Source organism: Maylandia zebra, linkage group LG13, assembly GCF_041146795.1.
Source record: "Maylandia zebra isolate NMK-2024a linkage group LG13, Mzebra_GT3a, whole genome shotgun sequence".
Lineage (NCBI taxonomy): Eukaryota > Metazoa > Chordata > Actinopteri > Cichliformes > Cichlidae > Maylandia > Maylandia zebra.
The window spans coordinates 12,159,009-12,177,528 of NC_135179.1; the positions used below are offsets into that span (position 1 = coordinate 12,159,009).

Below are 18,520 nucleotides of genomic sequence, written 5' to 3' on the forward strand. Positions count from 1 at the left end.
GAGGGACACATTAACAAGCTATAATCTCAACTGCCTTATCCATAATGCATTGTGTGGGCCAATTTACATGGTGCTGGTCCCTCTGGGAGAAAGGAGATCATCCATCACATTACTTTATTAGCTCCCTCACTCTCTCTCACAGATGCGTGCGTGCGCACACACACACACACACACACACACACACACACACACACACACACACACACACACACACACACACACACACACATCATTATTTGTCTCTGCCTCTCCCTCTGTTTTGTGGGCCTGTTTTGTCATGGTTGTTGTTTCAAACTGCTGCTGCCTCTATAAAACAACTCCAAACCGAGCTGTGTTTTGCAGACTGTGACAAGCAGTGAGGGATTTTTTTTATTTTTTTAAATGTGACAGCCGCTGGTTTCAGCATGCATCAGAGGATTTAGGTACCTGACAGGAATCTGAGGCTGAGCCTTGTTTTTCTGAAGGTAAACTGAACACACACAAAGTAATTAAACACTGACTGATTTCCCTTAATTTAATATGAAGCTTTAGGGGATATTTGATGAAATTTAACATGAATAATGAATTACACCGTGGCCCTTTCAAACAGGTAGCCTTATATTGTTAGCAAACAGTATTTGAAAGAAGAAAAATAATATTTCTCTTCAATTTAAGTCTGTTCAAATCTACCCTCTAATTTTCAAGGATCAAATAATTTTCTTTATCATCAAAATATTTGTTTTTCTAAAGCAAATTTTATGCAAAAGCAGTGTTGCAACATTTAAATAGCATTATAAATCAACCAGTACAGGAGTTATGAATCAAAATCAATAAATTTGTTCATGATCAGTGAGGAAGAAAACACGTTCATTTTATTTTTTGCGCACGTATTATATTTTTAAACACACATTTTATGTTTCTTATACTGTTTAAATATCAAGCACGATGGAATCCACGCATAAACATTTTCATGCTTCCTTTATTGATAAAGTTACTGTTTGGTTTTTACTGGTTTTTCATTAGGTTAATTCAACATTTCGATTTTTAAAATGATTTCGAGTTCATTCTAAAGGTATGTTAAAACACGCCGATTTATTTTGTTATCGTGGGCTGGTTTGGCAGGATGTGCGCACGGTGTGTTTGTGTTGGCTGATAGACTCAGAATCAAGGAAATTAATTGTTGCCACTTTAGCCACACACACACACACGGATTACAGATCCATCAGATCCCGCAGTCACCCTGTGAATAAAACGAGCTGTAATTGCAATCATATATGTGTGGCTTCAGCTCCGCGCGCCATACCGTACCATTAGTATCGCAAATAAGTAATAATTTGCTAATGACAACATTATGTTGAGTCAGTTTAGGGGCAATTAAAGTGAGTGATATTTACATATGCCTAATGAATCACCGAGCGTGGCAGTTCGGGCGGACTCTAATGAATATTCATCCAGGCATTTCTCCCCTGCGCGCAGCAGTTTATAAACTGAATTATGGCTGATTTGCCCTTTTAAAAAATGAACATGGGCGCATCTCCCACAAGGAGGCGGCGAACAATAACGTCTGATTATAAAAATGTTTTACTGCTAAACTGCCGGTGAGGAGACGGCGGCAGCGTGGTAAAAGACTCTCTTTGGAGGGGTGCTGAGGAGGGAGAGCCCACCTAAAATCAATCCAATTTAGTCTGGGCCCTCTCCACCTCTTTTTAGACTGACAGAAATATTCGCAGCGTGCTCTGTCATCGCACTGGACATGTTCAGCAGCTGCTTTTACTAGAGGAGTCTGCCTTCAGGTTATCCCGAGCAGAGGTTAGACTCACACCAACCTTTAAAAGCGCGGGGTTGACTCGCTCCTCCACCCGCCTGTGATTTCTCCGGTAATTGCCCCCGGTTGGTGGGTGAGTCGGCTGAGCGTTGACCTCTCAGGTGCGGGGCCAACAGGCGGTATCGGTTTGCATTCAGAGGGCGCTTAACAAGATGGGCTGCACGTTTATCATGCAAATAAGCAGCTCTCTAGCAGGTGTCAGCGCACACTCGCATGAGTGCGCACGCACACGTGCATGCGCGCGAGCAGAGGCTTTAACAGCACTGCAGTCATTATCGCATTACAAATGTAACCACAGACACACAAGGCTGACATATGCAGCTGTGCCTCATAATGACCAATGGCCCAAAAACAATACTCAATGATTAAAAAATACATTAAAATCACACTGAGCACAACTGTAAACCAAAACATCATTTTATTGTAAACATTTTGCACATTATAAGCATGTGGCTGTATTTTTAGATGTAGCATACATATGTGCACTCATAGCCAAGAGGCTTTGGGAAGCATTTTCATTTTTTTCATATATGTTTAGATTTTCAAATACAGATCCCGAATGTTTAAGAGTCTAAATCTTTTATTATTATATAATTAAAGATAATACTGTCTGGCTTTATTAAGTGAAACATGCAGAATCGCTGCCTACAGATATAACACTCCCCACAAGCTTTATGTTGCTGCTGATAAATTATGACAACTTTTACATTTAGGTTAACTGCATCTGTAGATCGCTTCAGTCCTTCCTCAGTCCTTCAGTTTGTCGCCACCTCTTTGATTCAAATGTATCTGCTGCCACCTTGTGGTTTATTTGTGCCACTGTCGTTTTTGGGAGTAGCACAAATGACAGTTGCACACATTTTGTTTCATACGCTGCAACTTCAGTTGTCTGGATTATATTGTTTAGATGGGAAATGAATTCTTATATAGTCTTTGTCTGCTCCACTTCAGCACTAAGACCACTTTATACAACATGTTCCATTTGCTGCTTAACACCGAGAAGACCAAGGAGCTCATCGTGGACTACAGGAGGAATGCTGACCCACATCCACCCATCCACATTAAGGGGACGGCTGTGGAGCGTGTGAGCAGCTTCAAGTTCCTGGGAGTCCACATCTCCGAGGATCTCACCTGGACGACCAACTGCTCCAAGCTGGTCAAGAAGGCTCACCAGCGCCTCTTCTTCTTGAGGACTCTGAGGAAGAACCACCTGTCCTCAGACATCCTGGTGAACTTCTATCGCTGCACCATCGAGAGCATCCTGACCAACTGTATAACAGTCTGGTACGGGAACTGCTCTGCCTCGGACCGGAAGGCGTTGCAGAGGGTCGTGAAAACTGCCCAGCGCATCGCCGGAGCACCACTTCCTGCCATAAAAGACATCTACAGGAAGCGGTGTCTGAAAAGGGCTGGGAAAATCATCAAAGACCCCAGTCACCCATCACATGGACTCTTCACCCTCCTGCCCTCTGGGAGGCGCTACAGGAGCCTCCGGACTAAGACCACCAGGTACCGGAACAGCTTCTTCCCCACAGCTGTCAGACTCCTGAACTCTGCCTCCTGACATCTGACCCACGTTAAACTCATGGACTGAACATACACACACCCACAATGGACAACTGTACCCTCAAACACAATAATAACATGGACTGAACCACCACTCACAACCACTAGCACTTTATATAGCCTCTGTAGAAACTATCTACACCCTCACTTATCTTAACTGCACTACTGTATAGCTCTGTGTAAATAATCATTCTGTACATTCGATAATTTTTAACCCTACAACTGTTTACAACTTGCATAGTTCCCATTTCTGTATAGCTGTATATCCCAGATTCTGTAAAGCTATTTATTTCATATTCTGTATAGTTTTTCATATTTATATCCTGTTCATATCCTGTACATAGCTTGTACTCACTACAGCCTGTACATACTTATAGTTATAGAATATTCACAACATACTTCATACCATGTACATTATAACATACCATAATAGACCCATTTCTGTAATATACTCACATATCTATATTATTGCTAATATATATTGTAATATATCTATATCACTAAGCACTTCTGGATGGATGCAAACTGCATTTCGTTGCCCTGTACCTGTGCATGTGCAATGACAATAAAGTTGAATTCTATTCTATTCTATTCTATTCTATTCTATTCTATTCTATTCATTTAGCCCAAAAAATCATACAAATACCTTCTACACTCAAACAAATGAAATTGGATGGTTGTTACATGTACAAGATCCAAACTTGTAATTTGAACTAAATAATTTCACGTTTCTATGGTGAACGTAATTGAATCATGTAGCATCTACATGAAATTCAGCAACTTAATTTGTTCTTGTTGAGATGACATGATACAATCTAGTAAGAGTGGTTCATTACCTGGACTCACGACATTCACAAGATCACATTAGATGTCAAACTTGCAGAAAGTTCTGCATCAACCCTTGTAATCATAGCTTTCCTAGCTTTGTTGAGCCTGGATTGACAGCTTGGTGGCGTGATGGTTAGTACTGTTGCCTCCCAGCAAGAAGAGCCTGGCTTCAAATCCACAATCTGGCTAGTTTGTGTGTAATTAGAGTTAGGTTTTGGTGATTCTAAATTACCCATGAATGTAAGTGCAAATGGTTCTTTGTCTCTATGAAATCATCAACCCCATAGCGGTTCATTAAGCAAGACTAGCAGTAATTGCCTTGATTAACAAAGTAGTTGTTCCAACAACAAGATTTCATTGTGTTTTCCTAAAGTTTTTAACTTGTGTAGAATGAATTAAAACAAATTTCACTCTACATACTTAAATCAGTCACTTCAAGTCAATGCAAGTATACTACGGTGATCCAACGTAATCTGATTACATTAAACCACCAAATGCCAAATGTGTTGGTTTGACATGATCAAAAATGGGTTATTGTACTTGGTTAAATCACATGGAAAAAGGTGCCATGATTAAATTGTGTTCATCCAAAGACAGATTTTTTTGAGCGTATCTAACAAGAACACAGTCACATGCCAGCGAATGCATCAGGAGCAACATAAGGTTCAATATTTGTCTCATTAGTAGATGTCCTGTTCTGTAATCCACAGCCACCCCAAACAATTTAGCTCATATATTTCTGCACTCGTAGCCAAAAAAGCTTTCATTTTTATATTCAGATTTTGTGCAATCTATGGAAAAGTTTCAAAGAGTTATTTTGAAATAAGTCAAATTTATCTATAAAATAAGGTATTTACAGTGTGGCCCATGCTTTTTCATAAAAACATCCTCGAAGACCAACTTCTTCCACTATACCAGGAGCTTTTTGGTGAGCTGAGAATCCATCTTCACTATATCATAGAAATTATACTGAACTCATGAAATCATAAAAACATAGAAAAATTAGGCTGTAACTGGAACAACAACAACAAAAAGTTGTTTTTAATACTTTCACAAAAAACTCTGCTGATCGCACAAAAAATAATAAAAAGTCAGCTCGAGAAAGCAGAACTGGGAGGGATTCGTAAAAACATGTTTTGCTTACAAATGAACTTCTTTATTTTTTTTTCTAGCAATGGCAGACACGTGAGACTGTGTGTAAGTGAAGTTATTATAAGTCAACATTACACCAAATCGTTTTGAAACAGCTGAATGTTTAGTTGCAATTAGGGACCCTCCACCTTTTCACAACATTCACTGTGCTTGACATTATGACATGCAGAAAATAAAACTGCTGCAGGATATGAAACGGTGTTGCAGCCTCACATTAGATTAAGGAAGTGGACCACAGCTTTCATTGCATTCTCCATTTTTTATCACATACAGTGCTGTGAAAAAGGATTCAGCCCCCTTCCCATTTTTATTTATTTTTGCAAATTTGTCACACGTATTTCAGATCATCAATCAAAATTTAATATTAGTCAAAGGCAACCAGGATAAATACAGCGTGCAGTTTTTAATGTATTTATGAGAAAAAGGTTTTCCAAACTTACCTGGCATTATGTGAAAAAGTCATTTTTCTAAGCCTAATAATTAGTTGTGCCACTGGTTACTGCAGCAAGCACCACATTCAAGCATTAGTGATAACTGACAATGAGTCTTTCACATCTCTGTGGAGGAATTTTGGCCCACAGTATTTTTTTTACTTTAGCCACACTGGAGGCTTTACAAGCACAAATCGCCTGTTTAGAGGTTTGCTTGGTAGCTGCATAACCCAAGTGTGCTTGAACTTCAGGGCACGAACTGATGGCTGGACAGTTGTCCTTCAGGATTTTGTGTTAGAGATCAAAATTCATGGTTCAATCAATTACAGCAAGTCGTCTATGTCCTGATCCTGAAGCAGCAAAAAAGCCCCAGACCATCACACTAACACCACCATGTTTGACTCTTGCTTTGATCAGTCGATAGAATATTTTCCCAAGCTTTTGTTTCCTTTCTGGTCAGCAGTGATTTTTCTCCTTGGAACTATGGATGCCATTTCTGCCCAGTCTCTTTCTTACTGTTGAACCATGAACTCTGATTTTAACTGATTGAAGTGAAGCCAACACTTAGATTATGTTATGGGCTCTTTTGTGACCTCCTGTATGAGTCATCAATTAGTAGATTCGGATAGCAGTTTTCCCTCAATAAATAAAAATTGCCATTTTAAAACTGTATTTTCTATTTACTTGTTTGATGATCTGAACCCTGTGCTGAATATGTGAAAAGAGGAAAGAAATCGGGAAGGGGCAAATATTTTTTCACAGCACTGCATAGGAAACAAAAGAGTAAATATTGGTCGGCTGGCTAACACAGGAAGGAAACAGATTGTACTTTCTAACCGTTGCCTTCAGCATAAACATAGAAACAGAAAACCCTCTGTGATTGGCCTATTTTAACACAATTAAACAACTGTGCAAACTCTTGGGCCGCCTGATGTGATTAAAGTTAGTGAACCAAAACTTTTTCCCAGGACAAGAATGCAAAAACAAATGTAAACTCTTTCAAATGCATTCAGTTTCCAAGAAACGTGGACATTTTCACCACTAATTCAAATGACTGAAATCCTGCTTTTAAAAGAGATTAAACTATTTTTTTTATCAGTATACAAAAGTGACATATATGACAGATGTCTCTGGCAATTTCGGCAGGTGGAGTTCAGGGAAAGGCAGCGCACCACTGCTGTCTATGTGTGTCTTTACTGTGTATGCTTTAACCACTGCTCCCCCCTCCAGCACTGATTTGTGGATGATTCCCAGTCTGGCTTGTTCATAATACTCTGCTCCGAGCTCCCTGCCCAGGAAGATGTCTTGGACCTGTGCTGGAGACAGACTTAAATAATCTCTCCTTAAGTCCAGATTTGTGTCTATTTCTGTGTTGTACCTATTTGTGTCTAAGTCAGCATTGTTTTCTCTGTCTGGGTCTCCAGTCTTGGCTCTGTTCAAATCTGGATAGGGATAAAATGGCTTCTGTGGCAGGTTGACCACCGTCAGCCTCTTCAGGTGGTGCACGGCAAAATATCCCTCCGGATTAAAAGGAGGCATCCCACTGGATCCGCAATAGATCAGTGTGAGGTGCCTCACCTCTGAGTTGTTGAGCAGACGTGCTGCATTTGACGGTGACGTGAACCAAACGGTTAAGCGTCTCATCTGGAAAACAGGAGACAAGTGCGACTGCAGGCGGTGCAGTGTGGAGAGCTGGATGTCCTTGCATACGCAATCTGTAAGCGATGAGATGCTGCAGGGTTGTGGGTCCTGGCTGCAGGAGTAGTACAAAAAGCTGTTGTGGGTTACATAAGCCAGGTGCAAGTCAGATCGCTGCAGAGCCACCGAAACACACAGCAGCACACAGAGGAAAGGGGCAGGGGGGCTGAAAGCAGCCATCACTGCTGAAGAAGAGTCTCGAGCATCTTCATCAGTCCTGCATTTAAACACAACATTACATTATTATCAGCAAATCGCACTTATTGTTGCAGTCTTAGTAAATTCTGACCATGATTATCAAGGTGAACAATGAATGAACAATTAGAAAGAAAGGCTACTATTCTCTGAACAGACAGTCGGTCTGTTCAGTTTTTTTTAAATTAGTTTTTTATTGTTTTTTACAGTTCAATTCAATTCAATTTATGTAAATAGCCCTCTTCACAGGATAAAAACCACAAAAGAAAATCAAACATACAGCACAAATCTAATTAAAAGACAATCTAAATAAATGAGTCTTAAGCTGCTTTTTGAAAGAATAAATACAATCAAGGCAACGTAGTGATGGAGGGAGCCACCGCTCTAAAAGATCTATCACCTCCGGGCTTAAAACGTGTTCGTGGGACTACCAGCAGCCTTTGATTAGATGATCTCAGGCTGCGAGAAGGAGCGTGGGGTTCTAAAAGATCAGAAATGTAGGCAGGGGGATCACAATTCAAAGCTTTAAAAATCAGTACCAAGATTTTAAAATGTATTCTAAAATGCACTGGAAGCCAGTGTAATGAACGTAACACTGGTGTAATGTGCTCTCTTTTTCGTGTCTTAGTTATTATATTTCTATGCACCATAATATAGAAGTTTAAGTATAAATGCTCAGTTTCCAGAGTGGATGATAACATTATGGGAATGATCATATAATAAAATAGTACAGCACTTAAGAAGAAACATCCATTTCAGTGGTAAAAGCTTTAGGGCTGACTGTAAGGCAGACAGGAGTGGGACCAAAATGCAGACTTGAGAAATCGAGAAATAAGCTAAAAGCAGCTTTGTTGCTAAACTCATGGGAACAAAACAACAAACAAAAAACTGAGAAGGCAGGAACGAGGAACTTACAAATTAGGCACTATGGAAGAAATACAAAATGCATGGGACACAACATGAGGAAGATTGCAACAAAGAACACAAGTTTAAATAGACAAGAGAAGAGGAAGGCAGAGGCGAGATGCCTGAAGAAAAAACACACAGCTGAACTAATTCTAGCCAATGAGACAAAGGGAAGCAAAACTGTACCAAGCACACACAAGACAATCAAAACTCAACCAGAAGGAACAGAAGGAACAGAAACACAGACAGGAAGGAAACCAAACACAGAGACAAGACAGACTTCACACAGGCAAGACTGGGCACAAAATGAAACATCACCTAATGAGGAATAAAGGACTACAACAGAACCCAAGTGCGTTTCATCTTGAGATTAGACGGATGGCCGGACATTTTCCAAGTCTTGAGGCAGCAAAACAGCCCCAAGTCATCACACTGCTTTGTTAATTTTAACAAAATGGGATGCACACCATCAAAAAGTTTGTGGATCCAAAAAACTTTTGCCTTGTCAGTCCGTAGAATATTTCACTCTTCGCACAGGGCCATGTAGGTTCAGATCTAATATCCCCCTAATTAAAAAAACAAAACAAAAAAAACAACTTTAAAACTGCTTTTTATTTTACCTGTGTTATCTTTGTCTAATATTTAAATTTGTTTGATGATCTGAAACATTTAAATGTGACAAACATACAAGAAAAATTCAGGAAGGGGGCAAACACTTTTTCACACCACTGTAACTCACAACCCTGGGTCACAACATTGGGACCATGCCAGAAAACAAACATAAAGTTGTATTGACTGTGTGAGCTTGAAACAGGGAGACATCAGTCTGAACATATTTTATTAATGACTTTCAATGTTCTTATTTTTTTCTCTTTTTTGTTTGCAGTTTTAGTTCGTTTTTATAGTTTGATTTATTCAGTCACTGAAAATAACAAATAGCGAACTGAGTTTGTCATTACTAGAGTAATAGATCCTGAACAAGAATTTAAAATAAATAAATAAATAAATAAAGTAAAAACAGTACACACACGCACACACACACACACACAGGAAAGGTTTGAATTCAAAGCTTTCTAGCAGACACGGTTGACAGGCACGGATGTGATTGCACACAATGCCATTCCTAAATCGAATCAAGCAGAAAGTCCTGATGCCAAACGCTAACCCTTTACAGTTTTTCCTGATTGCTTAAGCACATTTTTTGTAACTATTGGCTAATTTTGCAAAACTCTTCACACAAATAAGAAAACCTGTCACCCAATCATCAAAACATTGTAGTTCTCTTGCAAAAGCAAACACAGCTAGATAAACTCTTCACACCTTCGTAAAAATGGTGTTTCCGTATCAAACAGTACACACAAGCCATCATCTACTAAGCACACAATGCGCCAACTGCACACTGATGGTATGAATACAAAACACATCTGGCCTTTGCTTTCTCTGTGCACAAGGTAGGCTATGTCAGTTTGAGCTCATACTTCTGTCATAGATCCATAAGCATAGAGGGATCCAAACTTCAAGTACTGGTGTTTATTCAAACACATCAAAACAAACACAAGTGTTCATTTCCAAGTATAGGATTATTTGCAATCGCCATAATGACTATATGGGTTACTTGGTCTGCAGTGAACATGCTTCCTCTGCCCCCAGCATCTGGTCATCTAGCAATTCTGTAAAGTAACAATTTCAGTATTTTTACATCAGTGGTATTGGTGTGTTTCTCATTGGCATATGGCAGTGCTACAAATCTTTGTGCGAAGTGACTATACTCACCGATTCTCATTTCAAGATGTCCTTATGGTACTTGCTACAGTGTAGCGGCTCGAGTTAGGCTGGACCCGTTGGCCAGCTACCCTCAGGGTCATTCCACGGTTGATGACATGGTCCACTATTGTAGCTCTGATGTCATCAGCAATTCTATTTCTTACTCTTCCTACCCTTCCTCTCCCCCCTCCTCATCTTCCTCTCCCCCCTCCTCGTCTTCCTCTTGCTCCTCCTTGTCCTTGTCGTCCTCTTCATCCTACTTCTTCACCTCCACGTCCTCTTCCTCGGCCTCCTCTACTTCTCCCTCTTTCTGCTCCCTCCATTGTACTCCGCACACACAGCTTACCTGTATTGGTAAATGGTAAATGGCCTGTATTTATATAGCGCTTTACTAGTCCCTAAGGACCCCAAAGCGCTTTACATATCCAGTCATCCACCCATTCACACACACATATTATAGTGCTTAGGCTGATTGCAAAGTGAACTAATTATCTAAAAAAGTTTTGACATGTGAAAGTGTGCCAGACAGTTGGCAAATTAGTGTTAATGATAGCCATACATGTGTATACTTTTGCTAGGAGTGTGTTGGAAATTTGGTAATTGAGTGTTGTGCAGTGAATTGTGCCTGCAGTTTTGCAAAGTGTGTGTTACAAAATTGCAAACTGAGTGCAAAGCAGTTTTTGTGCTTTTAGTTTTGCAAACTCAGTGAGTGGTTTTGCTATAAGTCTGAATAGTTTTAGAAATTGTGCTACAGGAATCACAGTCAGGGTTTAAGCATTCAGAAAAAACTGTAAGTAAAGGATATCAGTTGGCTGCCTGTTATCATGAAATCTTATATTACAGTTTTTTCTGAATGCTTAAACCCTGACTGTGATTCCTGTAGCACAATTTCTAAAACTATTCAGACTTATAGCAAAACCACTCACTGAGTTTGCAAAACTAAAAGCACAAAAACTGCTTTGCACTCAGTTTGCAATTTTGTAATACACACTTTGCAAAACTGTAGGCACAATTCACTGCACAACACTCAATTACCAAATTTCCAACACACTCCTAGCAAAAGTATACACATGTATGGCTATCATTAACACTAATTTGCCAACTGTCTGGCACACTTTCACATGTGAAAACTTTTTTAGATAATTAGTTCACTTTGCAATCAGCCTAAGCACTATAATACAGGTAAGCTGTGTGTGTAGAGTACAATGGAGGGAGCAGAAAGAGTGAGAAGTAGAGGAGGCCGAGGAAGAGGACGTGGAGGTGAAGAAGTAGGATGAAGAGGACGACAAGGACAAGGAGGAGCAAGAGGAAGACGAGGAGGGGGGAGAGGAAGCATGTTCACTGCAGACCAAGAAACCCATATAGTCATTATGGCGATTGCAAATAATCCTATACTTGGAAATAAACACTTGTGTTTGTTTTGATGTGTTTGAATAAACACCAGTACTTGAAGTTTGGATCCCTCTATGCTTATGGATCTATGACAGAAGTATGAGCTCAAACTGACATGGCCTACCTTGTGCACAGAGAAAGCAAAAGCCAGATGTGTTTTGTATTCATACCATCAGTGTGCAGTTGGCGCATTGTGTGCTTAGTAGATGATGGCTTGTGTGTACTGTTTGATACGGAAACACCATTTTTACGAAGGTGTGATGAGTTAATCTAGCTGTGTTTGCTTTTGCAAGAGAACTACAATGTTTTGATGATTGGGTGACAGGTTTTCTTATTTGTGTGAAGAGTTTTGCAAAATTAGCCAATAGTTACAAAAAATGTGCTTAAGCAATCAGAAAAAACTGTAATAACGTGACAGCTGGGATACACTTCATTCTATCTAGCCCACATGAACTGGATAAGTGAAAGAAAATAGATGGATGGATACACTGATGAAAGAAGGGTAGTTATTAATTTTGCATGTTATTGTTGTAATAACTTTGTTTTTGTTTTTACTTGCCTTATTCGCCTGCGTCTTGTTTCATGCTGTGTAGTTTAGGTAAAAGACACCTCAGCCCTGTTGTTTACCTTAAATATTTCAATGCCATATAATGACCAAAATGATATGCCAAAAGCTGAACATCGGAGACATATTGATACAGCGATATAGATATGTAGTCATTATCAACTCGAGAAATATCTTGTAAATTTACACAAGAAACTCATAAAAAACGTCATAAAAATGGTAACAGAAAACCTCAAAATAATCACAAAATCCAAAAATAAACAGAAGCATAGAAATCCGAGGACTATGACACACACGATGATATTGCACTGAAAGCTTTTGTTGTAAATATACAGTTGTGGTTACAAGTTTACAAACATGCTTGCCTGTTGGTACAATGTTCTTAGGTGGGCATAAGTGTCATAGTAATTTGGGGCTTTTAAAGCTTTATTAGAATAGTTTTTTTATCGAGGGAGGAGAAATCCAATGATATTTTTGATTTTCTCCAATCCACACAGGGTCAAAAGTATACATAAAGGCTCAAATATATGCATACATTCATTTAAGTCTCTTGATTCGTGTTGCTGATCTACAATGTATTGTAACAAGACAGCATCATGGCCTGTTCTCATTAGCGATTATAATTGACTACAGCTGGTGGTTTCTTGTTGTTAGCATAAAAAGGAGAAATTATTAGAGTAACTGTTGAATTGACCAGTTCCAACTTGTGTAAATCTACAATTACTGTATATTTCCAATTTGTGTGCCTTTTGTCACAATGATAACAGATGTTTGGAGGAGTAAAGGTGAGGCTTTCAAACCTAAGAACATTGTCCCAGCAGTCAAGCATGGTGGTGGTAGCATCATGCTCAAGGGCTATTTTGCTTCCAGCAGTACTGGTACATTGCACAAAGTGGATAGAACAAGAAGGAGGAGGGGGACTACTTCTAAATTCTTCAACTTCACCTCAAATCAGCAGCTAGATGGACATAATCGGGTCTTCCACTAGAAACACATCCAAATTAAATAAAGCAGGCTAATGTTAAGCTTCTAGGATTTCCTTCTCAGCCTTGAGCTCAACCCAATTGAAAATTAGTGGACTATGCTTTAAAGCTAGGCACATGCCAAGAAACCAACCAATTTAACTTAACTCCATCGCAATCTGCTGATTATGTAGAGTAGAGGGAAAGACCCAAGATGCAAATACTGTACACAGGTATGATTGAACAAAAATGAGTCATTTAATTAGGCTGTTGAAAATATCCATAAAATATCCATAAAGCAAAAAATAAAATCCAAAAGGTGAAAAGCAGGCTATTGCCAGAGGCACAATGAACACTGAGCATGGAAACAGGGAGGGCAATCGTGAAAGTGAATACAGCTGTGGAAAACAAGACACACCTGAACTAATCACAGAGGCCAAGAAAATGAGAGAAAAGTAAAATCTAATATAGTTGTGACTTAAACATAATCTATATTTTTTAAAAAGCTCTTTCAGTTCAGGTCCGCTTTCATAAATGACTAAATAAAATGGACTGAGGTCACTCTGTACGTTTAATGCATTAAATATTTACTTACCAACACATGAAGAGAGGCGATATGGACGATATCTACAGATGGTTTGAATTAGGACCCACACACGCACACACTCACACCCACTCATACACATGTGTGATGGGTGTGCTCTTTTTGAACCCCAGTTAAGGATATATTGCTTGGCACAGAAAGCCCACATTGAATTTCACATGGACAAACACACTTAGAAAATTACAGCTGTGCTTTGAGATTCCAGAGAAAACACTGTTTTGAAATCGTGGTTTCTATGACCGTCGGTAGATTTTCTGGTTTGGCAATACAATCAGTGCAGAAACATGACTTTCAGCCTCATTTTGAAGTCCGGATGAAGCTGACCGCTACATTCTTTCTTTGGGTTACATTAAACAAAAGACAATCTAACTTCAAATAGTCTTATAGTGTTGTTGTTGTTGTACTTACACTTATTCACCAATGGATGAGATTTACATAAAATCTCAGGGTTCATTGCCGTTTTGTATTTTTCTTTCTTTGTAACATAATATTTTTGGAGACTGCAGAATTGGATACATAAGAAAACTGTGTGACTTTACACACATACACTCAAAATGTGATAAAATGTGATTACAGCTGTGCAATGTGCACTTGGCGTACGTGCATTACTGTAGGTATCTGCAGACAGCCAACTGGGAAAGTTGCTGTTACCAACTGAAATACAGCCTCCACCTAATAAATACAACTTTGAATGTCTGTTTCTTGTCTTTCTGGTAAGCTAACCTTGAAAGCTGCTCCCTGTGGTTTTATATTTACCAGACAGAAATTAGGCTTCTTTTCTCTGCAAGAAAGCAAACATTTCCACCAAGTGCAATGGTTGTCATAAGAGCTGGGATATTGCATTAAATGTCTTAAAGGAACATAAAGCGAGAGAGAAATCCTATTTAATTTTGCATTTACAGAAGAAACTTGTTGGCTCTGTGCTTGCAAATTCTAGAAGTGGAGAGTAATGATTACCAGCTTTTAATAATTATTTATTTTGACATTCAGACAGACATTGGCCTTAAGGGTGAGTGTTTTCCTTTTGTTCAGACTAATTCTGCTTCAGGATTGGAGCAAAGTGGTGCCGACAGGTGGCCACGGCCAACACGGACTAAAGTCTGCCCACCCTACACAGGGTAAAGTGTGTCAAGATATACAGCGAGATTCTGGGCTGCTCCAGATGAAATATGACCAACAATGAAAGAATTAGACATGAGGTTCAAAGTTGGCCTTTCTAACAGTGTTGTTTTCAAAGATTACCGGGGAAAAAGTGTTAGAAATTTAAAATGACCATCTCACAATGTAACCAACCACTAAAAATGTCGAGGGGGGTAATCAACTTGATATGAAAAGTCCAAAGCAAACTCAAAAGGGAATGGAAAATAAATGCTTGGGTTTGAAATAAAAAGGTTTCCCCCAGCAGCTGTTATGACTGAGTCAAAGGGTATATAGCACGACAACAAACAGAGGAGGGATAGGATCCATGCTTGACAGAGCATGTATTAGCATGTTACAGTCTGCAGCCATCAAAACCAACAACATATAAAGAACAACTATTTACACAAATAAAAATCAAATGAACACAAAATCACCGACACCCATCCTATTCCCAAGGAAAACTAACAAAAACAAAATGTTGACCATTTCCTGTTCCAAAAGGAGAAGGAAAAACAAATACTTGTTCTGCTCATGTTTGTTAAAGCTGTGTCACGCAGAGTGGCTTATAAGGCTGCAAAAATCTCAGTATATCATAAATCTATGAGTCCCAAATGCAGAAACGCTTAGGGAGGCAAAGGTGAACAGAAGACAAGTTGTTTATTGCCCGATGTAGAAAGTCCAGCAAAACACAAAGTCCAAAGGAGTCAGTGTAAAAAAACCAGAACAAATGAAAACCTAAAACTAGAGAAATAAACACAAAATACAAAATGAAATAAACAGGCAGGAAACCACACAGGAAACAGAAATAGATGATTTGACAGATGGGTAACAGAAGACTCGTGGAGTAAATCACAGGCGAGGAGATGAAGGAAGCAAAACTAAAAGCAAAATGCAAGGAGCACTGACTCTCAAAATAACACAGGAAGCGTTATAACTATAAGGGGAAGACACATAGACATGAATGAACTGCATACAAAGAACTAGACATAAGACGGTGAAACGCTAAGAGAAGAAGTGATCTGTATAACAACTGAGACAAAGGAGCAGAACTAAATACACTAGAGAATATAAATATAAAGATTAAACAAACCACGGATCACAAGGAATAAAATAAGCAGTCGAATGACCCAGAACCACAACACAGCCATCGTTACATTAGGATTTATAGCTAGTAACTGCCATTTTTCTACAGGAGCTTTTCATAATTGAAATTGTAAATATCTGATGAGTTGTAGCAACAGTTAAGAAAAGTTATAATCCTAGCAGTTTTTAAAAAAATCATTTGAGACAAAGTTACATAAAGAAAATTTGTTTCTGAGTCCACATGTTGTACTTCTCCACAGTAGTCACGTCTGAATGTGATGAATGATGAAAAGCTGGTCACTGAAACGTGGACGATGTCACCATCCTGGGTCTTTTGACCCCTTGTTTTGAGTTCATATATACATTGATGTTCATGGTTTATGTTTGAGTTTAAGTTTCTTAGGTTCTCTAAGTTCATTCCTTTATGCCTAGGTTGCCGTTACTATTCATGGTTTATTAGATTCCCCTTGTGTCTTCAGCCCCTGTGTTTAAGACTGTGACAGAAAATCTGGCTGACAGCAGTTTGCTGAGCTCATTTAGTGATAATACATTTAATCACACGTGCTTGGCATATCTTACTGAGGAATAGTCGGAGCTACCAAATAAATCATCAGAAGACACTACACAGTAGTTTACAAATTGAGCATTTAGTTAGACTTGGTATAGAAAAGTTTAAAGTGCTTGCCAAGTATGGCTTGTTTGGAATCATTGCCAGGAGAAAGCTTCTTTTCTCTTTGCAAAGTTGCATCTCATTAAATTGGAGGACTTAGGAAACAGTGTCCTTTTGACAAGATAGTGATGTTTGGTCATAATGCACAGCACTATGTTCAGTGAAAAACAAACAGAGCACATCAGCGCTATCACCATCAACTCTTTTGTATAGCAAAGTATTCCGGGGTCAAAGGTGAATCCATCTGTAGCAAAGCTAAAGCTTGGCTGAAACTGGGTGATGCAACAAGTCAGTGATCCCACGCACAGCAGAATGGCTTAAAAAGAAAAGGACCACGGTGTTGTACTTGGTGTTTCCCAAGACACAGAGGTTTGTGTAAACCTTTCTTTTCACGTGACTATATTTGGGATGGAACACTGTCTTCCTTTCTCTTCCCCATATTTGAAAAACATGAATCGCTGTCCAGCAAGAGTCTGTTAATGCAGTGATTCACTGATAAAATTCAAACATCAGGCTGTATTCTTTGGGTCGGAGTTTAATTTTAATTTCTGTCCTGTTTAACAGCCTAAGTTTAATCTCTGTGAAATCCGTGTTTGTTCAGCAGTCTCAGAAGAAAGACTTTCAGGGGTTCGCAGTAAAGTGTGAAGAGACACAAAACAGTGAATTAAAGGCACTCTCGATTGATAATCCAGCATCATGAGCATATTTGTTTCACCAAAAAGATTTGTGAGAATATTTCTGTTACATAACGCACACTACCAGGAATGCATAAGCTATGTAATGTAATATGAGAATGCACATAGGGCTCGGCTTTCTGATCCTTACATAGCGTTAACAACAGGACCCAAAAATACACATTTGACAGCTGTTAGTGTACACTAAATCCTCTTCAGCGTTAGTAAGCATAGAGAAAGTTTTTCATGGTTTTCTGCTGTGTAACTTACCCCAAAATGCTGCTGAGGACCAGATATGCGAATGCGTCAGAGTGAGGCTGGAATTGGGAGGGAAAGTCAAACATCCAGCTGACGTCAAGATGTGGGAAGTATCCCACTTAGGAAGCTGTAACTCACATCTGGAAGAGACTGAGTTCAGCCTTAAGTGCAATACAATAAAGTTCTGTCTGCTCTGAATATAAGTGACCCATGAAGAATCCTATTGTTTACTTTTTTATATATACTTTTTTGTCATCACTGCATTAAAGTTTCTGGATTTAAAACATATTTCGTTAATAAGCTATATAATGTGACGGCTCCATAAATGGCTTTTTATTTATTTTTGTCTGCCAGTAAATATAACACATAATGGCTGTGAGGAGGGTTTTCTTTGGCTTGACACATGGGGGAAAAGGGTGATTTCCCGTTAAAGACATGGAAGGGATCCAAAGTTTGCTGCTTTCAAGTGCTATCGGAAATCCCAGAATTGGACTTGATCTCGATGGAACAACCTAAAATTTAATGTCTTGAAGTTCAAGAGAGAAAAGCTACACTCAAGTTATTTTCAGTGAATTTCTTCATTTTTTAAAGTTATTTTATACTTCTGATTTTTGAAAAATGTCTTTAGAAGAAAAATGCTTTTTTTTTTTTTGTCTGCCACTAAGAATTGCATCTTGACTGATGATGGTGATGATCTGTAAACAGACAGCATTTGGAAAAGCATACTGATTTGCTAGCTTTTTCTCTACTTAATTTAAGTTTGCAGCATCTTTACATTGTGCTTTTTCAAATTTGATGAGGGAGGCAAATACGACTTAAATAGCTACT

General features: G+C 38.9%; 1 protein-coding gene across 1 annotated transcript; it reads right to left on the bottom strand.

Moving 5' to 3' along the window:
- Positions 1 to 3,294: 3,294 nt before the first annotated feature.
- si:ch73-52p7.1 (uncharacterized) lies at positions 3,295 to 17,770 on the bottom strand. The gene is made up of 2 exons (XM_004551440.3): positions 17,705 to 17,770; positions 3,295 to 7,696 (listed from the first exon to the last, which is right to left on the bottom strand). Exon 2 carries the CDS (start codon positions 7,657 to 7,659, stop codon positions 6,877 to 6,879), a length of 783 nt encoding a protein of 260 aa, XP_004551497.1. The 5' UTR covers positions 7,660 to 7,696; positions 17,705 to 17,770; the 3' UTR covers positions 3,295 to 6,876.
- Positions 17,771 to 18,520: the final 750 nt, after the last annotated feature.

What these genes read in the sequence shown, in the direction of transcription:
- si:ch73-52p7.1 (XM_004551440.3), bottom strand. Translation starts at nt 7,659, where the DNA reads ATGGCTGCTTTCAGCCCCCCTGCCCCTTTCCTCTGTGTGCTGCTGTGT.